This window comes from Pempheris klunzingeri, chromosome 3, assembly GCF_042242105.1.
Source record: "Pempheris klunzingeri isolate RE-2024b chromosome 3, fPemKlu1.hap1, whole genome shotgun sequence".
Classification (NCBI taxonomy): Eukaryota; Metazoa; Chordata; class Actinopteri; order Acropomatiformes; family Pempheridae; genus Pempheris; species Pempheris klunzingeri.
In genome coordinates this window covers 17,573,625-17,595,490 of record NC_092014.1, presented here as the reverse complement: position 1 = coordinate 17,595,490, position 21,866 = coordinate 17,573,625, and the positions used below count along the sequence as shown (strand labels likewise).

The 21,866-nt window shown below is 39.6% G+C and overlaps 3 protein-coding genes and 1 long non-coding RNA gene across 4 annotated transcripts; 3 read left to right on the top strand and 1 right to left on the bottom strand.

Annotated features, from left to right (window-relative positions):
• The first annotated feature begins 1 nt into the window (after window position 1).
• Window positions 2-2,104, top strand: LOC139198700 (lysozyme g-like). Its single transcript, XM_070827626.1, has 6 exons — window positions 2-311; window positions 913-954; window positions 1,048-1,125; window positions 1,232-1,446; window positions 1,542-1,692; window positions 1,782-2,104. Exons 1-6 carry the CDS (start codon window positions 59-61, stop codon window positions 1,916-1,918), a joined length of 876 nt encoding a protein of 291 aa, XP_070683727.1. The 5' UTR covers window positions 2-58; the 3' UTR covers window positions 1,919-2,104.
• Window positions 2,105-4,027: 1,923 nt separating this feature from the next.
• On the top strand, window positions 4,028-4,619 carry LOC139199150 (uncharacterized). The gene is made up of 2 exons (XR_011584113.1): window positions 4,028-4,471; window positions 4,561-4,619. It is a non-coding gene; the product is annotated as an uncharacterized lncRNA (long non-coding RNA).
• A 1,135-nt stretch (window positions 4,620-5,754) lies between these two features.
• Window positions 5,755-7,237, top strand: LOC139198754 (lysozyme g-like). The gene is made up of 5 exons (XM_070827687.1): window positions 5,755-5,890; window positions 6,213-6,290; window positions 6,447-6,661; window positions 6,762-6,912; window positions 7,003-7,237. The coding sequence occupies exons 1-5, from the start codon at window positions 5,887-5,889 to the stop codon at window positions 7,137-7,139; spliced, it is 585 nt and encodes a 194-aa protein (XP_070683788.1). The 5' UTR covers window positions 5,755-5,886; the 3' UTR covers window positions 7,140-7,237.
• A 2,948-nt stretch (window positions 7,238-10,185) lies between these two features.
• On the bottom strand, window positions 10,186-13,851 carry LOC139198687 (zinc finger protein Gfi-1-like). Its single transcript, XM_070827608.1, has 5 exons — window positions 13,590-13,851; window positions 13,100-13,308; window positions 12,790-12,903; window positions 12,499-12,664; window positions 10,186-10,566 (listed from the first exon to the last, which is right to left on the bottom strand). Exons 1-5 carry the CDS (start codon window positions 13,849-13,851, stop codon window positions 10,388-10,390), a joined length of 930 nt encoding a protein of 309 aa, XP_070683709.1. The 3' UTR covers window positions 10,186-10,387.
• Between the last annotated feature and the right edge of the window lie 8,015 nt (window positions 13,852-21,866).

Below are 21,866 nucleotides of genomic sequence, written 5' to 3'. Positions count from 1 at the left end.
TTCAGTGGATAGACGACACCTAGTCCAGTGTTTTTCCACCTCTGGCTGAGAAGCAGAGATGCCACCCAAGAACGCCAGACAAGCTTTAAATGACACGCTGGAGGACTTGACCCTCGAGCAGTTACAGAAGTTCTGCTACGCTGTCCTGGACCGCAAGGAAGAGCCGCGGGTCAGACGCCAAGCTGTGGAGGGCAAAAACTGTGTGGACATCGCAGATGTGCTGATTTCAACTTACACAGAGGCAGGAGCTGTTGAAGTGGCTCTGGAGACGCTAGAGGAGATTGGCTGCAACGCGCTAAGAGAGAGCCTTGGTGAGTTTAACATCAGGTGTGTTTATTCAAGGGTGTAGGTCTGGTTTGAGTACAGTGAGGTGAAGCAGAACATGGACGATGAGAGGATGGGTGGTGATGCGGTCTAAACGCAGTATGTGGTGCGTTCAGGTGAGACGTTCGGAGCCCGTAGAAACAGCACTTTAGGGAAGCTCAGTCTGAAACTAATTTCAGACTGGTGAAACCTTTCTGTTTCAATTGCTGACAAATTCTTTGAAATCAGAAATATTAGCATAACACAGCATCTTCTGGAGTCAATAATATTTCACATTTGTGGTGAAGTCTAAAAAAGAAACCACATTAATTGAATCTTTATTAAAGAGATACTCCAGCAAGAACATCAAGATGTTTTACAACTGTTTTCAGAGTCATGTGCGGTATCAATCAGCGATAATCTGAACTGAAAACACAAATTATTCCATCCTAAGAAGTTCCTTATCCTCACCATGTCATTTCACCATTTATTTTGACTTTAATTCTGAGCATTATATTTACTATATTACCTGCCTGCACCCACAGTATTGCTGCTCACTGTCTTTCAATGAATTAGTTCAGTCAACATTGTGTCTTTGTCTACTTCCAGTCGCACAGGACATAAGTAAAGGATCACGGGCATCTCTTTTCCGTAAGTGGACAATTTTGTAGTATGGGAAATACCTTCAGGTCCTCGTGCTTTGTGTTCATATTGATGTGACTTTAATGAACTGAACATTTGTAGGTTATGGTGACATCATGATTGTTGAAACTACCGGTGCCTCAGCTGCAACAGCTCAGCAGGACAAGCTGAAATACTCAGGTAAACACTCATCCATCCATCGGTGGTGACATTTATATATCTTTATCTACAAGGTGATAGTTGTGCTGAGGCCATATTCCTGTTATCTCTCTGCTTAATTTTAAAGGTGTAAAGGCATCACATGCCATGGCAGAGACTGATCTGATAGAAATGAACAACTATAAGTCCACCATCAAAAACGTGGCTCGTCAGAAAGGGGTTGATCCAGCTCTCATTGCTGCCATCATCTCCAGATCGTGCAGGGCTGGAAAGACCCTGACGGGAGGGTTGGGGTGCTATGATGAAAAGACTCAAAAATATAACACCTATGGGCTGATGCAGGTAATAATGAAACAGTTTTACTCACCTGCCATCTTAGTAGTGTCTCTTGTTTCAATAGCAGTGGTTTCTGAACTCATGTACAAATATTTCCCTAGATTGATGTCAATCCAAATGGTGGCGGGCACACACCAAAGGGCTCATGGGACAGTGAGGAACACCTCCGCCAAGCCACTGACATCCTGCTCCACTTCATGCTACGCATAAAGCATGCATTTCCTCACTGGAGCAAGGAGCAGCAGCTGAAAGGTCTTTTTTACTGAATTAGTAGACGGTCAAGACAAACTGCCTTCACACTGCGTTTGGCTTTGCCCTAATTTGTGCATTTGTCTCTGCAGGAGGGATAGCAGCCTACAATGCAGGTGACGGGAACATCCACTCCTATGAAAATGTGGATGCCAACACCTCATGTGGAGACTACTCCAACGATGTCGTTGCCAGAGCTCAGTGGTACAAAAGCAATGGAGGCTTTTAAAACCCGAAGCTGTCCACAACCTCCTCATATCAATCAAATCATATATTTCACACTGTCTGTAACGGATGCAATATGTTAAAACTCTGGAGGACTGGAGGTTTTGCACTCTGATAGCAGTCCCAAAAGAACTGCACTTCCCATAAAGCTGTCATGGATGGAAACACAAATAAATAATTTGAGCTACAACTTTGGCTGTGTTTTTCTTGATGCATATATATTTTATACTTTGGCAAATTAGCACTATGAAATGTATGTCAAAAAAGCAATTAACAGTTCTTGCTTGCAAAGTGCCCATGGTTGTTTTTTCAATTTTCTTTTCATACAAGTTTCTGCCATGTTGGTCTATTAAAGACACTGTTCTTTATGTTCTGCTCGCTTAATCTGTCGACTACTTTCTAATTTAATTGATTAGTTGTTTGGCCTATAAAATATGAGAATTTGGTGAAAAATGTCAATCACTGTTTCCCAAAAGCTCAAGATGACATCCTCAAATGTCTTGTTTTGTCCACAACCCAAAGATACACAGTCTACTGTCATAGAGGTAGGAAATCAAAATGTCAAAATAGTTGGTGATTCATTTAATAGTCGACAACTAATTAATTAATTGTTGCAGCTCTAATGCATTTTGCTCATGAATTCCACAGTTTTCAAGTTTCAAAGATCAACACTTAATAAGCTGCTGACTGAGACATCCTTTGTCAGATTTGTTCCCATTTGTGAGATCATTGACTTCACACTGTGTGGGTGAATTACTGAGGACCCAAGGGAGAACAGTGTCGAGTGTGAAGTCTCGAACGCTTCTCGAGAATGTTGCAAACAGTCAAACCGGGAGCTGAACCATCAACCTGCTCTGAACAGGCAGTACACTCGCTCCTCAAATGAGGGAGTTTCCTCGTGGACTTTGCCTGGTTTACATGCGGCCACATTCAGCTGCTGACTGAACACATGTCCTGTGTCCAGTGAGGGTTATTTCTCATAAATCAGCTGCTTTCACTTTGTTCACTGTTGTGCTTTGACAAGTGGTAATGTTCAATTTGGCTATCAGAAATAATTAATAATTATCAAAGATAATTAATAATTATTAAAATAAATGAACTTTGATTAAAGTCCACCTCGATTGGGGCACCACCTCAAAAATTGGGGAAAAGACAGCCGTTTTAATTGATTTAGTCTCATAAAAATACTAAACTATCAATTTGGAATTATGTTTTATAATTAATTTAATAATTACTACCAAAATTACCACATTGATAGCTAGCTGAAGGATTTTGGAGTTCTTGACAGTGTAGAGGTTGGCAGTGTTCACCCTTGTACAACATTAAAGGAGACAGCAAGTATTAAAACATTTATTAAAACAGAGCAAAATTCAGGGACATCATTTGTTACTCATTAAGGTGAAGGACTTGTACTTTGGTTGTAAGTACAGCTGAAGCAGAGTAGGTATTAAAGACATCTGCTGTTACAGAAACAAAATCAATCAAACAATCTAACTACGTCTCTATGACTAAACTAACAAATAATAGGAAGAGTGTAAGAGTGTGTGTGTGTGTGTGTGTGTGTGTGAGATATAAGGCTGAGGAATGTGAGATGGCTCACAAAGGTGGGGGGAGAGCCCAAATGGTGATGGCCAGACCCCCTGGGGTGTGGGGCAAAGGAGACAAAGGAAGCTAAGTGCTGTTAGCTTATCTTTGTCCCTCAGTGGCCTGTTGCAGACTGTGTGTGTGAGAGAGATAAAGGTGCAGGTTAAGACAGGATGGTTAGTTTGTAGACTAACATCAACTAAACTTAATGGCTGCACAGTAATCTACAACACATCACAATAATCAAACTCAATGAACATTAAAGCAAGTCAATACATTAACAGGGGTAAACCATGTATGCAGTAATGCTATGCTAATTATGCCCAGTTAGAGTTTGTTACCAGTCCTTAAAGGGGTAGAAGAAGTGTCCTTGAGGGTGCTGCTTTCTCAGCTTGTTGCTGGAGGAAAGGTGTGGTTCTTGTCTGTTGCTGTGTGGTTCTGGTTATCAGCTGGCAGACTCTGGGTCGTGCCTGCTGGCGCTGATCTGCTTACTTCAGGCAGGACCTTGTGTCGCTACCATGAAGGAGGTGGCTGCTCTGGACAGACCACACTGAGGCAGAGCTTAGCTGAGTTGAGCTGGTCTCTCCTCTGCAGGAGGAGAGGGAGCAGGAAAGAGCTGGTCTCTCCACTTCAGGAGAGGCATCAGAAAGAGAAAGTTCAGTGGGGGTGAACTGGTTTTCTTGGGCTGAGGTCGTAAAATCATGTGTCCCCTTCGGCCAATGGCGACTGTGGAGCTGGGTGCGGGGTGATTTCACACCTATCTGTGAAACTGGGGGCATTGGGGAAAGGAGCCCAATAGTTTCACACAGAAAAGAAACATGCGGTCTTCACCATGTGCTGTTCACCGTATAGTGAAGCCCAACTGCTTGGGACAGTAAGGAACATCTCTGCCATGGTACTGAGATCTTGGTTTATTTCATCAAACGGATCAACAACAAATTTCCTGGCTGGACCAAAGAGCAGCAGCTGAAAGGTCTTTTTTACTGAATTAGTAAACGGTCAAGACAAACTGCCTTCACACTGCGTTTGGCTTTGCCCTAATTTGTGCATTTGTCTCTGCAGGAGGGATAGCAGCCTACAATGCAGGTGACAGGAACATCCACTCCTATGCTGATGTGGATGTCAACACCACATGTGGAGACTACTCCAACGATGTTGTTGCCAGAGCTCAGTGGTACAAAAGCAATGGAGGCTTTTAAAACCCGAAGCTGTCCACAACCTCCTCATATCAATCAAATCATATATTTCACACTTTCTGTAACGGATGCAATATGTTAAAACTCCTGGAGGTTTCAGTCTGATAGTAGTCCCAAAAGAACTGCACTTCCCATAAAGCTGTCATGGATGGAAACACAAATAAATAATTTGAGCTACAACTTTGGCTGTGTTTTTCTTGATGCATATATATTTTATACTTTGGCAAATTAGCACTATGAAATGTATGTCAAAAAAGCAATTAACAGTTCTTGCTTGCAAAGTGCCCATGGTTGTTTTTTCAATTTTCTTTTCATACAAGTTTCTGCCATGTTGGTCTATTAAAGACACTGTTCTTTATGTTCTGCTCGCTTAATCTGTCGACTACTTTCTAATTTAATTGATTAGTTGTTTGGCCTATAAAATATGAGAATTTGGTGAAGAATGTCAATCACTGTTTCCCAAAAGCTCAAGATGACGTCCTCAAATGTCTTGTTTTGTCCACAACCCAAAGATACACAGTCTACTGTCATAGAGGTAGGAAATCAAAATGTCAAAATAGTTGGTGATTCATTTAATAGTCGACAACTAATCAATTAATTGTTGCAGCTCTAATGCATTTTGCTCATGAATTCCACAGTTTTCAGGTTTCAAAGAACAACACTTAATAAACTGCTGACTGAGACATCCTTTGTCAGATTTGTTCCCATTTGTGAGATCATTGACTTCACACTGTGTGGGTGAATTACTGAGGACCCAAGGGAGAACAGTGTCGAGTGTGAAGTCTCGAACGCTTCTCGAGAATGTTGCAAGCAGCCAAACCGGGAGCTGAACCATCAACCTGCTCTGAACAGGCAGTACACTCGCTCCTCAAATGAGGGAGTTTCCTCGTGGACTTTGCCTGGCTTACATGCTGCCACATTCAGCTGCTGACTGAACACCTGTCCTGTGTCCAGTGAGGGTTATTTCTCATAAATCAGCTGCTTTCACTTTGTTCACTGATAAACCATCCAGAGAGAAAAACAGAATGTACAGAGGACAAGGGGCGGAAGTCATAGTAAAACTGAAAGTAAACATGCTGGCATAAATATAGCCATCCTGCATTGCTAGCACCAAAGAGTGGAAAGAGAGACACTGTGTCGCAGTTACCACATTCCAGTTCGAAAGAGAGCATCAGAAGAGGAAACACCAAAGATGGGTGAGCGCTTGTGTTGATTTCCTGTTGATAAAACCTGACTTTCAACTGTGAACACACTTGTGGTGTAGACACACAATCAAGACTAAGCAAAAACTTTGAACATTTGTAACAGTAATATTGTAACACAAGCGTTGACTGTATGTGTCCTTTAACTTTAATCTTTCATATTAGTTCTTTTGTAGCTCCTGTAGTGGGGCTCTTGTCTGCTAGGATCTGTAGATTATGTAACTGTTACGTCTCTTCATGTCCTCATGCTTTGTGCTTAAGTTGATGTGCAGGTCGTTTGCTGAAAAAAATAATCAAATAAACGGAACATTTGCAGGTTATGGAAACATCATGAAGGTTGAAACAACTGGTGCCTCAAGGCAGACAGCTCAGCAGGACAAACTGACATACTCAGGTGAACACTGTAGTGGAGAAAATGGCAGAACTGTAGAAAAAGTATTCACCCATCCACCTCTGTCTGTATCTACAGTGTTTCTATAGCAATGGATTGACAGGGAAATAAATTAATTTGAGGCCATCTTCATGTTTACTGTTTGGTGTCTCTCGAAAGGTGAGAGGGCATCACACACCATGGCAGAAATTGATGTGGGCAGAATGGAAATCTACAGGTCTAAAATCTTCAGTGTGGGGGCTGAATATGGAATCAGTCCAGCTCTCATTGCTGCCATCATCTCCAGAGAGTCCAGGGCTGGAAATGTACTACAGAACGGCTGGGGAGACTATGACTCCAGCAGAGGGGCGTATAACGCCTGGGGACTGATGCAGGTTGCAACAAATGCTACTATTTTACTCACATCCTCTTTGTGGAGCCTTACTGTAATATTATAGTAACAATGCTCATCCCATTTCATTCTCATCCCTGTAGGTGGATGTTAATCCAAACGGAGGTGGACACACTGCACGGGGTGCTTGGGACAGTAAGGAACATCTCTGCCAAGGTACTGAGATCTTGGTTTATTTCATCAAACGGATCAGCAACAAATTTCCTGGCTGGACCAAAGAGCAGCAGCTGAAAGGTTTGTTTTACTGAATCAGTAGACTCTTACGTGCACAACCTCTCTTCAGACTTTGCTTGGCTTTGTACTCATTTGCATTTGTGTCCGCAGGAGGGATAGCAGCCTACAATACCGGGGATGGACGTGTCTATTCCTATGCTGATGTGGATAGAAACACAACAGGTGGAGACTACGCCAATGATGTTGTTGCCAGAGCTAAGTGGTACAAAGACAATGCAGGCTTTTGACAGCTGAACCTGTCCATAACCTCTGAAGACATTTGACGTTTATACACCTGCCCTGTATACAAATGTAAGCTAAATAAACATGATGAAAAGCAAAACCACTTATGATATGGTATATTCTCTCTGTTTACGGTATATTCTTTGGGTTTCTGTGGAGTTCACCAAATAAAATGTAAGACTTCTTAAGAACCTTTTTAATACCACATAAAATGCAATTTAATTCTGATTCAAAATATTAAAGTATGATGGAAAAACAGCGGGGATGATATGGCCTATTATTACATCACATTTTCAATACTTCTCAGCAGGATGCAACAATAATTCTTAATCAGTGCAACCTGAAAATAAATGAATGAATAAATTAATTTAATTAATTATAGATTATTAATAAATCACAAGTTAAAAGGCAGAAAAGTAATATTTTCTGTAGTCTTTATGTGGTTAACTGCACTGCTCTTGAGGCAGATTCTGGATTCAGGACGTATCTGGGTTTAAATTACACATCACTTAATACGGATGGTTAATTTGAACTTGTTTCAGCTGCTTTCAAGGTGAGAGAAGTAATTAAATAATGTCTGTGTCAAAGCTACATTTATACAGTGTTACATCTGCATACCACAAAGGGAAAGTAAAAGTTCAGCCCTACATTTATACCCTCGGTGCACTCATGCGATCACAGATCTGCAGATAATATGGACGAGTCATGTGGGAAACACAAGAGCATTTCTCTTATAAACTGAATGAATATCTTTATCTTCAATATAACAGATACTTATTTAATGTACTCTGTCAAATGAACGAGACTGCTGCACCGTTCAGATTCAAAGTCTCATTGTGCCTGTTACAGTCAGTGGACTTTGTTTCATGCAAATCATGCTTCTTTTTTCCTTCACTTTCCTCACCAGAGCAATACCGAGCAAGATTATGTGGTGATAGTGTGGCTTAAATAAGCCATTTAGCATGCCCATCTTGCAAAGTCTGAGGCGAAAACAGGAAATAGTAAAATCTTGTCCCTTTAAAGCTCAAGACGAGGCAAAACAGATTATAAAACGGTGCAGCTTTAATGTTTGCTTTAACAAAAAACGAGGACAAGGAATCTGTTTTTTAACAGACACTTACACAAAAAATACTTACTGATAGATACCAACCTGACTAGACTCAAAACACTCACAAGAAACTCTCAACACACTGACTAAAGATGCTGGAACGCTAAACATAAGGGTACAAGACAATCTGGCACACAGGGAAGGGAGCACAGGTGGAAACAACCAGGACGGGGCAGAGAATCGCAGGAGTAGGAAACACACAATGGCAGGAAGTCAAGGGGCCTAAAACGAAAGGGAAAAGTTGCCACAATGAAACAGAAAGTAACTGAAAAACACATTAACTCAACTTAACAAACTTGTCGAGACATAACAACTTCAACTGTGATATGTATGTATGTGTGTGATATGTTGTGGTATATAAACCTATAATCTGGACCTCCCTGATGAAGAAACACTGGAACATTTGTATTGAAGGTGCACAGTAGTTTCTTATCACCTTACTATGGATTCTTTTCATATTTTCAAACTCTCCTCTATTGTGATATTTGTGTAATAATCTAATATGAGCCTCAACTACGTCTGTGCCGCTCTCTAGTCTGTTCATTAACCTTTTTGTGGTTGTTTAAACATCATATATTGTCATATGTCATATATTTTGCTGTGCTGCTTTGAAATATGTAGCAGTGAAGTCCCTTCAAGTCCTCATGGTTTGTAGGTGTGTTGATGATGATGATGTAATAAAGTGAAAAGGGTCAGGTTATGCAAGCATCATGAGGGTTGAAACAGCTGGTGCCTCATGACAAACAGCTCAGCAGGACAAGCTGGGATACTCAGATAAACCCAGGGGATGACTGATCTGATGGTGAAGAAATCCACAGTAACCATCTATCTGTATATACAGCGTGACTATGTCAGAGCATAGACAGTAAGGTAGATGCATATACAGTTTGTTGCACTGAGGCCACGATCCTGTTCTCTGTTTTACACACCATGGCAGAGACTGATGTTATCATTTCACACAAGAAAAAGCAAGGGAATGTGAATGCTTGCCCTCGCTTGTCTTATTCGTATGGAAAGGGAGGAGTAAAGTGAAGGATATTCCATTGGTTGCAATCTGCAACCTCACCGCTAGATGCCACCAAATCCTACATACTGCCCTATAAAGACTAACTTTGCAATACAGTAACAGTGTTCATCCCATTTCATCCTCATTTCTGTAGGTGGATGTTAATCCAGTTGGAGGTGCACACACTGCACGAGGCGCAGTGAGAACCAAGATCTTGACTTTTTTTTGGGACTAATCAGCAAACGTTTTCCTGACTGGTCCACGGAGCAGCAGCTGTTGTTGCCAGAGCTCAGTGGAACAAAAGCAATGGAGGCTTTTAACAGCTGAAGCTTTTCATCAACAAAAATCTCCCAGAAATCATGAGGGAAACACTCTGTAATGTGCGCCCTGTGTCAAAATGTAATTTTCTAATACAATCTAATATTCCTATTTATTGTTATATTATCCTATCAGTGTGAACTCTTGCTGTGTTCACCGTAGCCTTGTGCACTTCAGTCCACCGCTGTTAAAGCCTTTCCTGGATTTAGACTGTTAGACTGCTACACCACATTAATTCCAGCAATTTGTTTCAACAGCTTTCAAAGTGAGAGAGAAGTCATGTACAGGTAGTGTCACCACTCCGTATCAAAACTACATCCCTACAACATTAAATGTGTGTACTGGCGAGGGAACGTAAAAGTTCAGCTGCATTTCAACAGCATTTCCCAAAAAAACTCCCATCTCTTCCCCCTTACTCCCAAACTGAATTCGCTGACTGTCATCTTAAGTAATGACATTCATTATTTTGTTAAGAGCCACACCAGCAAAAAATTCTCAGCTAATTAAAAAAAACACACAAATAATGGTAAACATTCTTGTAGATAAATATGAAATACTGTATTTAAAGTGTGAGTCACTCAGAATACTTAACACTATTTGGAATTTTTACAACTGACAGTAGATTCAAGTTAACCTTGACTTCCATATTTTGTTTTCTGCAAGGGTCACAAGGGTCCTAGAATTCTAAAATATAAATCACCATAGCTTTGTAAGGTTTGACTTCATCATAACAACAACAACACAGTCAGCAGCTTTCTGTCCTGAGTGCGTTCGGCTGGTTTTTGGAAAAAGCTGAGGATGTTGTCTTGGCTGTGTCAGAGTCAGTGGTAGGTGCAGTGGTGCTCCTGGTGCTGGCGCAGGTCCAATTTGTGCGGGAAACTGTAGAGGCAGCGAGAACAGTGGTAGGGGCGGTCGTCCCTGTGTTTACGGCTGTGGGTGATGAGGTTCGAGCTCTGGCTGAATGCCTTCCCGCATATCTTACACACATGTGGCTTCTCCCCTGGGACACAAACGCATCACAAGTTATTTACAGGATGTTTTAAACTTAATAGATTTGCAAAGGACTGCTCCGCCCAGTTCATCGAGTTACCCAAGACAAATAAAAGAGAAATAGCACTTAAAGGTGCACTGTGTAGGAATTGGCCACCTGCTCCCAAAAAAAACGGGGCAGCATTTCACCTTATTCTTCCTTAACCCCTTGAAGGTCCTCAGAAATAATCACGTTAAAGATCCTTACACACATAAATGTGTATGCATAAAAACAAGCCATAAAAATGTTAAAAATCTTTCTTTTTTTTTAATTTTTTTAAAATAGTTTTTTAGACCAGCATCAGCCCTAATCATACATATCAAATTTTAATTAGTTTTTTAAAAAATTAACCCTTAAATTGCCATGTTTCTGTCATGATGCGCATCATTTTATGGTCTAAAATACACAAAAAATACATGAAAAAAATTGAGAACTCACCATCTTGCAAAATTATAAGCAATATGCATGAAAAACTGATAAAATATGCTAAAAATAAAAATCATAACACACTAGAAAGTGCTGAAGACCCTCAAAGGGTTAATAAACCAGTGCCCTCAATGAATCTCAAGAGATGGAGCCAAGTCTCCGTAAAGATGTGGGCACAAACAGTCTCTGATTTCCCATTGCTTGGCCAGTCTGGGACCTATTTGGCCAACTACATCTTCCCACGACCGCAGCCAGGTCCAAGCTGTGTAGCTTAGCTCTAATCCTGGTGTATCACAGGGTCTCTACTCTCTCCACTGGGATGGTCGCACCGCCCGCTGTGGTCTTTGGTCTTGCTGGTGGTCGTAAGGTGCCAGCTCGTAATACAAACCCTACACTTCATTTTCAATACCTGAGTATTTGTGTCACACCGCCGATCATTTCAAAGTTCGCTGGTCTTAATCCAACCCGAAAAGATAGCAGGTTGAAACAAAAATTTAGCAATGCTTGAAGGAGCATCACTGTTGCCCCTCAGGTGCAAAGTGGTATAAAGTGAAAGTATGGGCCGGAGCTAACTGATTAACATGCTAACCTCAGTAGATATCTCTGCAACACCAACAATAGACCTCTTTGACATAACGTCAGTGATATTTTTTTTTTAGAAACTCAGGCCTTATCTTACACATTGGTCCTTTAAATGGTTGAACATATCATGTTATCTAATTCACTTATACATCACCCATACATCTTGAAATTGCTTGTTATTTTCCTACTGAAAACAAAATGCACGATTTACAGTAACAGATGGACATTTGAGAGGCTCAAACTGAAAAATAATCTAAAGGTATAGTGTGACATTTTAGGAGATATTCATACTTGTATTCACTTTCTTACAAAGAGTCAAATGAGATGAAGATTAATATCATGTTCACATCTGTATGGTAGATTAGCTGAGTTTAGCATTAAAGACTGGAAATGGGGGGAAAACAGTTAGCCTGACTCTGTCCAACAAAATCCATCTCTTTTGTAACGTCATGTATTGGACTATTTCTTGGACCTGTGTTTGCAGTGACCAAACAAGACATGGTCCAGTGCCTCATATTTTCACGCTGTGATTTTCTACAGTTTAAACAAATGAGATTTAACTTTAGTTTCAAGCAAAGTAGAGGACATCGATTTCCATATGCTTATATGGCAGTTGTGTTTGAGCCATTTTCAAACACAGAATTGAAATAGAAAAATGTTTCTGAATCAATTTTTTTTCATGTAAACGCCAGACGATGATACGAACAGTCTGCTATGGTGACAATAAAAAGAAAACACTATAAATGCTTGTATACACTGATTTTTTAGATTGAAACAATTAGCATCAGTTTTATTTACCACTGTAGGGAAATAAAACTGAAACATTTCATATGGAGGATGTCAGTTTTGGACTTTCATATATTAATAACAACCAAAGATAATTTTTAAACCCACCGGTGTGTATGAAGGTGTGTTTCTTCATGTCGGACTTCTGGTGGAAGCTCTTGCCACAGTACTGGCAGGGGTAGGGCCGGGTGTCTGAATGGATGAGCAGATGAGTGGAGAGGGTGGAGGAGCGCTTGAAGACTTTCCCACAGACTGTACAGCCAAACGTCCTCTCCTAAAACAACACTGCTGTAGTTATGAATCCAGGAGTGTTATGTGCATGACATTGGTCATTTTAGTGTGTATTTTGTCCAAAGGCATGAGAAGATAATTCCATAGAAGAAGAAATGTGGTGCTGACCTTGCCTCTGCATCGTTTCCGCTCAGTATCTGTCTTGCGTGCTGGTGACAGAGGTGATCTGCTGTCATGACTTTTACATATGTGACTCTTTAGACTTAATAGACATGAAAATATCTGCAAAGACAAGATGCACACAGTTTAACAGTACAAAACTAAAGAGGTAATTTTAGACTTCAGGGGAGCTGAGATTATGAGAAACTGGTTAAATATGTGAAAAGGTTTACATTTCTTGGAACTAATGTCCTCATGCTAATCATTTTTTTGTTTAGTTTCTGGTTTGTAATTGTAATCTAATAGTGAGATGCCATACTTTGCTACAGAGTGGACACTCTTGCATCGGACCACTGATCCTCAAGCAGCCACTGCTCCTGGTCTCCCTCAGGATCTGAGGATGCTGGTCTTCCAGTCCCGCAGACAGTTTGTCTGGAAACCATACGGCTGGTGTGGGAGACCGAGACTGGACCTTTTCCACGGGGCTAAAAGTGTTAACAGGACTGCAGGGCTCAGCAGGTCTACAGTCTAAATACAAAGACAAATAAGTTGACTGGCATCCATTTATGCAACCCTGTGAAACCTTGAAATTATACACTTTTGAATAATTTGTTACCATCAAATAACTAATAAATCTGTTCTGTGGCCTCTGCTTTGAACCCATCACTGCTGCATACTGCAAACCATATTGCTATTTATAGTTGTCTGGCAAGCATTTGTGCATTTTCTGTCTTTGTAAAGTCTTGCTTGACATGCTTGTGATGAAGGCCTATCTGAATAAACAAACATGAAATAGGTCTGTCACCCACCATAAGATTTGGCACTTAATGGCTGAACGTGCCCTTTTCCATCAGAGTGGCTGGCAGCAGGAAGGTCCTGCTGAAACAATGTGATGGGCACTGTGTTATTATCTGATGTATCTGCTGTGGAGTACTCCAGGGATGTATCCCAGGACCCCGTCCTTTTTCCTAGCTGGCTAAATGTTACTGGGGTCGATCCAGGACTGGGGCTTCTAGTTGCGGGCCGAAGATGATGGAACCCTCCTCGCTTCACCAAGAATGAACGAGGCATCACTCAGGAGGGAGGAAGACCTGCTCTACATTTGAAATCCAATTATCCTATAGGATTAAAAAATAAAACAAATTCCATTGTTACAGTAAGGATGACAGTTTGGTTTTCTTTATCTGGATCTTACTGGTTATAGATTTGTATAAGCTATGAAAACTAAATGGGCAGTCTATATGTACCGTACCACCTGATCCACCGTAACTTAAATCAAATACTAGAATGACTCAAAAGCTCGACACAAGGCAAAACAGATTGTAAAAGATACAGTTTAATGTTGCACAAAATACAACAAGGACAATATATAAACCAGGGAAGGGAGCAATCTGGAAATAATCAGGGTGGGGCAGACAATCACAGAAGCTAGAAACACATAAGGGCAGGAAGTGAAGGGACTTGATACAAGAGGGAAAAGTTGAACGGCACAACAAAACAGGAAATAACAGAAAACACATTAATTAAACTTAACAAACTTCACAGGACCTAAGGACACCTAAGGATTACGCATGGTATTTGTATTACCCAAAAGAGGGCAGCAGAACTGTACATTCAGTAGTTTTGTTTCCAGCTGTGTAAATACTGCATGAACATGTACAGAGAAAGTTTTTTGTGTTGGTTTTGCCATATGTGTTCAGCTAAAAATGACCCAATATGACACTGTGTGCTCTGGACGAGGTTTTCATCTGTGTTTTATTCTGATCATTGTTGCCTACATGGTGGACCAGTTCAGCAGCCCCTGAGGATTACTTATTTAAGTCAGGGGTCCATTTTTGTCACATCCAACTAGAGAATCTTTTTCTATATTCACACTGCAAGTAAAAGTGGCCCAAATCTGACTGAAACTGACATTTGGACCTATATATCCTACAAACTTGATCTGTGACAATGTGTGCCTGTCATATCAGAATCACAACTATATCACTTAACAGCAACACATTTTGTGACTCAGTGCTAGCATTTGAACAAAAGGTGAAGCTGCAGTGGATTTCAGTGGAGGACCCTGAGGTGTGATACCACATAGCAGTGACATAACTGTTGCATGTTTAAAAGTATTTTAAAATATCAGTAAAACAAGACTCATTAAGACTTGAATGAAAGAAGCAGCTGTTGTACATGATGACAAAATACACGAGTGGCTACATATCTCTGCTGTAGAAAGCATCACTCTGATCAGTTCAGATACTCCAACGAAATCAATAAACACTTGTTTTAACACCCATCTAAACAGATTATGAGGCTGTATTAAACACAGACTGATTTAGTGTTTGTATGGAGAACAAAGGTGGAACACAGGCACAACATTATCACCGGTACCGGTTAACTACTTTAACTACTTTAATGCAGCTAGTTAGTTTAGACCAGTGTTCCAAACCTAGATGTCGGACCCCTCCAAAAGGGTCATAAGGAAAATCTGAGGGGTCGAAAATAATTCTGTATATATATTTTGGCCTTTTCACTAAACCTTGCTTTCTCTGTGAAATAATTGATAAAATGCTATTTGAATGAAAGTTTGGAGCTGAAGTTGAAGTTTAGAGGCAAATTGCTGAAACTTGACGAGGGGCCCTGACTGGACATTGTAAGGGCTCACAAGCCAAAAAGGTTGGAAACCACTGGTTTAATCTTCAACAACACATCGTATTTTAAAAGCCTATCGTATGTTTTTTTTAAATATTTGTCTGAAATATAACTCATATCTTCAGCTATTATAGCCAAGGTCAGGAAATCAGTTAACACGTTACATTTGAGAAAGTATGGACGTTTTTAAGGTGGGGAAACATTTAGAAACCCTTTTGCCCTCAGTCACAAGTCATAATGTGTGTGCATTTGCTCATGGGTTTATATTTCTAATCTCTTCTTTTTTACTTTGAGATATTTTGTATGCAGAGCAAAGTGTGAGTGTTCTTATTTGCATGATATTTGCTTGTTTGTGTTTCTCCATACATATGCACGTCTTTTCTAAAATGGTTTTCAAAAACATTAGATGCCAATTTTAGAACTAGCTAAATCACATTTTATATATTAAATCCAGCTGTGAGGGAGTTAGTTTACTTGTTGACATACAGTATATCAAGTAATCCATTTCATTTGCATACTTCTATGTACGATGGGTATTTTTGGTACTGTTAAGCTCAGAAGGATGACACGTGGTATTCAATATAAACTAGACTGAAAAACCCACTGTGAACAGTGAAACAAAATCTGGCCCATATTTCCCGTCACACTCAGTATGAATGGACAACCAGCTCAAGGAAGGGTAGAGCTGATTCTTTCATTCTATAATGATACGAGTTTAAATTATTTACTTCTACAGTGACGCCTAAGGCTTTGTTTTTGAGCATGTCGACATAACGACAGCTCAACTGAATCTGTAAATGGATTTTTTCTGTAACTCAATCTGAACACAGTTTTAACAATTATTAAAGAATGTGTTTGCTGTCTGTAAAACTATCAAATGTGGAAAAACTGAGATTTGTGAATGTGCCACTGTATTTCAGAAGAGCAAAGGTGTTTCCGTAAAATCGACAGCTCTCTTTTTATTTGATTTCTCCTTTGAACTGATTTAGTAATAGCTCATAAACAATGAATGTGAATGTTAATGAACTCTGATATTCACAGTAAGACAACTAAAAAAGATCTTGTTACAGGCTAGTTGTACATTTATTTTTGCTTTTCCCTCTTTACTGAAATGATTGAGAGAAAGATGAAGAAAAAGATCGTGTATATTTGTTGAATATTGACTATTGCAACATAACATGTTTTAGCATACTCTTAGTCTAAAAACATAGGAAAGGAAAATATACATTGGTAAAACAGCCCATAAGTGTGTTAAAAGTTAAGTTAAAAGAAAATAAACACTAACAGACCAGAACAAAAGTGTAGTAGTTCTCATTTAACCAGAAATATAAAGATAGTTTTCATGAATAAAATGCAAATACTCACTAGATTTTTCCACCGGTGCTCCTTAACGTCACACACGAAGTTCAGGCTAATACTTTGTACAAAGTGAGATAAGACAACGTGGAGTCAGTGTGTCACATATGAGGTCAGTCTTCTCTGAGGTGGATCGTGAGCCGTTGCTGTTCTCTGTCTGTCAGTGTGATGACAAGGAAGGACAAGGAAGTGTTTCAGCTCTGACACCTCTGAGCTGACAACCACACTGTTTCCTCACACACAAACCCAAACACTTCACACTCGCAGCAGCACTAAATCTGTCCAGCTCTACTTTTGTTGTGCAAACCGTGGATACGTTGCAGTGGTTTGCAAACTAAACACAGCATCAGATTAATCTAGGGAAGACAGATGAAGCCGATGATATGAGAGGAAGAGGGTTAATGACTGTGCAGAAAATTCTTCAGAAAGTGTTGACACACTCTGTTGACACAGTTGTATTACAAAATAGACCACCGAGGTCAGGTTTAAAAGAAGCTGGCTGATGCAACAGCATTTTCCGTTTAAATGTTCACTGAAATCATAACGAAAATGAATGAGAAAGCGGCACAGGAAGGGTAAATGTGGGAATGGTGGGTAACAATTTTCTATCCTTCTAATCTGGCCATTTTTTTTTGCATATATACTCTTTTACTTTATATGCATCAACTTGGTATTTGCTGTTCGCTTTAAGAATAAACCTTAAAATACTATATATTTATCTCACTGTCGACAATTACCAATAAAAAGACCTAATAGGACTGATTCTACTAACAATTCGTGAGCCCAAGCCTGATAAAGCTTTTTCCTTTCTGCAATAAAGCTCCACTGTTGTCCAAAAACTAGTTTAAGCACATCAGTGAGCCACATCACTGCACTGTCTCACATGTTGTTGTCAATATTACAAACCTGTGCATAGTAGATCATTTCAAGTCAATTCCAAATACGCCTTCCTGGTACAGTGAATACTCAACAGGTCTCAAAATGTGTATTAATCCACTGCTGAAAATAGTCCCCAACAAATTTACTACCTACTTCTTTTTGAGTGGTGGCCAGAAAGTTTTCAGTACCAGCAAATGGGCTAAGGGGGGAGTCAGAAAGCATTGACAGATCGACTACCACAGTTTTAGTAAATGTCCCATTTGACCTTTCTCCTCTAATTATGTGTTTTAGGAAATATATTCACCCACTGATAAAAAAAACAACACGAGACATTTGCAAAGGTGCAATGTCAAAGTTTATTTTGTATCATTCATAGGATACAGAACACTGAAATGTATTTTTCCCCATCATACTGGAATTTATATAATCTTTACTGTCATTTAATATATTTGATAACAACATCAGTTGAATTGCAAGACAGAAAGAGAGAGGGTGGACAAGGTTCCCGGGTATGATGCTGAGGATATCAAACAGCCGTCACATACAGTGCATAAATCTGAGAAATCCTACACCATACTAACCAGGATGATTAAATAAATGTCTGCTTTTCCTTACCGTACTGTAAGGAAACACCGTTTTGCACTGCATTGTCTTACTTCCTGCTTTAAATCAGGGAAAACATGTGGATGTTCCATTTTCAAGATGACAAATCTGGAGCAACACAGTGTGATTGTATTTCAATCCACACAAAATTCACTTTATATTACATGGCTGTTTCATGAAGGGCTGTAGTGGCGGACTTGTCAATGAAACCCTCGTTAAACGCACATGAAGTCATTTAGCATAGTGTGTAAATCTACCTACCTTTTATGGCACATTATGATGTTTAATCAGTATCATCTTATGTAATGCTGTTTGCAGAGGAAACCAAAGTACTGATGGTAATTATAAAAATAATATTAAGGATGACAGCTTGTACCATATTCAAAAGTAATTTACAAACATATCAAAATGTTTCATCACAGTAGATAGAGTTGTGTTTAGACAGTGGTGAGAACAGAGCACCATCACTGAACAGCAGTGTACAGATGTGTCATAATGTGTTGGAGGATACCAAGTTCTGGTCAGGGTCTAGATTAGGTTTACTTTTGGAGAGGAAACTGAGACTTAGCTTCCTATAATTAGTTGATGCATTTTTTTTTTACTGGAATCCAAACTGAAATATTAGAGTTATGATCCTTAAGATTTCTGTCATGGTAGATCTGGCAGTCCCTGTGATTAGTGGTGGTAACAGCAAACGCATTTTAATAACACAGCTCCCAGAGATAATTCTAAAACATGCTCAGAGTGGCTACTCAGAAACAGAACGGAGGAAAGAGGAGCAATTTGTTTACAGTGCAGCCAAACAAATCATGGGCTTTTCATACAGGATACTAAGGGTCAGGTTATGCTCAAGAAGAAGTAGTTCATATGACGTGCTGTGCAACCGCATCAGAGGGCAAAGATGTTTGTAGCTGTTCAGAGCAGCCACACTTGAAGGCAGGGTGAAAAGCTGGCTGTCATTAAGACGAGAAAACATGATATTGTTTAAATTAGTGACAAGAATGAATTTCAAATCCTGCTTACTTCCTCATTGTCAACAATATTTTCCTGACATGATAATACTGAACCCACCATCCAGTGTTACCCTGAGCATTATATGAAAAGTATATATGCAGAAACATAAGCCTTCCACATAATGTCCAGTACATGCATTTATCTTTTCCTGGAAATCCACCGAATCCCACGAGGAACAGTGTGAATGCATTGACTAGTTATTGCCGGCCAGAAATATTATCAAATGAGGTTTGATAGAAGAAGAAAAAAAAAAATCTTAAGGATTGTAACTTACAGAGAGAAATTCAGCCAGTTATGATCGAAAGTAAACATTTCAAAGAGCCTAAACTCACGGCCAACAGAGCCAGTTTACACTCGGTACATACAAAGAACTAGAAGGAACTTGGCTTCATCTGCTCAGATTATATCCAAACACTGATTTCAGTGTTGATATTTCAGTTATTACACCCACCAATGACCACTAAAAAGCTGTTATTTGCAACAGTATAGTGGGCAAACCGACATCCTCTTTAGCTCTTTGATGGCCATTACTGGAAGATCGAATTTCCTTATTTCTTAGAAGATGGCACTACTTCACCACTCCTTATACGTGTTGGGGAAAAATGTTAGTTAGCATTGTGAAGCAGAAAGAAATTTAGAAAAATCCTCCAACATTAGTTTCAAGAATAATGAAGCACAATACAAAGTTTGGATGGATAATCTTGGACAAAAATACTTAGATTACGTCAAGGTCCCTCTTAAGAGCTGAAGATAATGAGAAATTATCCCACCATGAATCCATTAATCCACACATCTGTCACTGCTTAATGTCATGGACAGTGACTTCCTGGTTCTCTGTAGTGCAAAGAGCAGATCACTGCTCTACATATGTGACCCTGTTTGATAAACTATACACATTCACCATCTTCAGTAAGACTTGACCGACAGTGATACAGCTTTAATCTTATCTATATACTTTTGTTCCTTACACTGTATATTTCAATATCTCAATATCTGTATTACACCCATTTTTTCTACACAGAATATATTTATGTTTGATATGTAAAATATTTTCCACCCGCACACTCCCCAGTCATGACGACAGCCTTGTTGTTGGCGACCTTACAATATCAACTGCTTTCTTCACTTTCAGTGGCCCACATGCTGCAATTTGTAGCTGTCAAACAGTGATATATATGAGCACATGAACTGGTGACTCCAGATCAGCACTGTTGCCTGGATTCCTTTTTGCTTTGTATGGGTCACTGGTACTTAAAAGTACAGTTTGATGTTTTGGGGAAATACCCTAATTTGCTTAGGTGAGAGGACTGACACACTGACATGTGTGCCTGTTAAATATGAAGCTACAGCCAGCAGCTCATTAGCTTAGCATAGCAGAAAGACTGGAGCGAGGCAGACTTAGCTAGCATAGCTCTGTCCAGGGGTTAAAAAAAAAAATCCGCCTATGAGGCGCAAGGAGGTAAAATTCACTAATTAACATGTATCTCATTTGTTTAAAGTGACTTAAAAACTATGCAGCATTTGAAAGAGGAAAGAAACTATTCATTTTCAAGTTAAAGTTTAACTAATGAACAATAAAATGCACCCTTTTAACACACTCAGGGGTTTTGCTGCTACGTTTGGTTTGGTATAACCAGGATCATGTGTTAGCAAACCTTGCATTGTATTTTTCACTAAAATCAGAGTCAGTTTACTGGCTTTATGACTCCCTTCTACTTGTGCTAACTTTACTTTATGTTTTACAATTACATCACTCTGCTGAACCGTGAAGCAAAAAAAAAAAAACTACTCAGTCCCCAAACCTTAAAAGTAAAAACAAGTTGGGATTAGGTGCCTGGCTTGTGACTGTGCACAAGAAGTCACTATGCCATGGAATAATCCAGCACATGAAGCCCCTGCTAAGCTAACTGGCTGTAGCATCATGATTAACGGACAAATAGCAGGGTGGTGTCCATCTTCTCTCCTAAACCCCATTGCTAAAATGCTATTCTTTTAACTCACACGTACACAATGACTATGCTTGGTTTTATAGGAAACCAAATTGTTCCCGTCATTGCTAAATGGTGAAGAAGCTCCAGGGGAGAAATCAAGTTAAACTGCTCACTTTTCAGATTCGATCAGTCTGCACAGTAGTTTTCAACCTAATCTATGCCAGAGTTAACAGGAAGTTGCATGTTCACCTCACAAAGATTGAACAAAACTAAACAAAAAAAGAGAGAGAACAAAATGGAAGAAGTAAATCCAAAATCATAGCAGCACATTTTCCGTCTCTGAAACACTCAGTCACAGTAAACCTGTAACAGACGACTGGTTGGCACAAAGGACGGTGTAGGAAGTTTGGCCTCTGTCGGTATCTCTACACTCCTATAGTTTCATATAGTTTCATATACATATATAAAAAATAAAAAAAATATCAAAATAAATTACAACATATAAATAATTAAAAAAAACAAAACAAAAGATTTGGCAACATTGATTTTTTTCCTTCCTTTTTTTGTGGGTTACGATGCATGCGTTTTGACACGAGCTGCTGTATTAGCTCTCTTGCTTTCTCGTCATCTGCAAATCACAGACACAGACGACACACATATCTA

Coding starts and splice junctions, on each gene's coding strand:
- LOC139198700 (XM_070827626.1), top strand. CDS start 59: ATGCCACCCAAGAACGCCAGACAAGCTTTAAATGACACGCTGGAGGAC. Junction 312..912: donor CGCGCTAAGAGAGAGCCTTG/GTGAGTTTAACA, acceptor GTCTACTTCCAG/TCGCACAGGACATAAGTAAA. Junction 955..1,047: donor ATCACGGGCATCTCTTTTCC/GTAAGTGGACAA, acceptor GAACATTTGTAG/GTTATGGTGACATCATGATT.
- LOC139198754 (XM_070827687.1), top strand. Junction 6,291..6,446: donor GGACAAACTGACATACTCAG/GTGAACACTGTA, acceptor GTCTCTCGAAAG/GTGAGAGGGCATCACACACC. Junction 6,662..6,761: donor ACGCCTGGGGACTGATGCAG/GTTGCAACAAAT, acceptor TCATCCCTGTAG/GTGGATGTTAATCCAAACGG.
- LOC139198687 (XM_070827608.1), bottom strand. CDS start 13,851: ATGCCTCGTTCATTCTTGGTGAAGCGAGGAGGGTTCCATCATCTTCGG. Junction 13,309..13,589: donor ATTAAGTGCCAAATCTTATG/GTGGGTGACAGA, acceptor CTTTGTATTTAG/ACTGTAGACCTGCTGAGCCC. Junction 12,665..12,789: donor GGAAACGATGCAGAGGCAAG/GTCAGCACCACA, acceptor GTGTTGTTTTAG/GAGAGGACGTTTGGCTGTAC.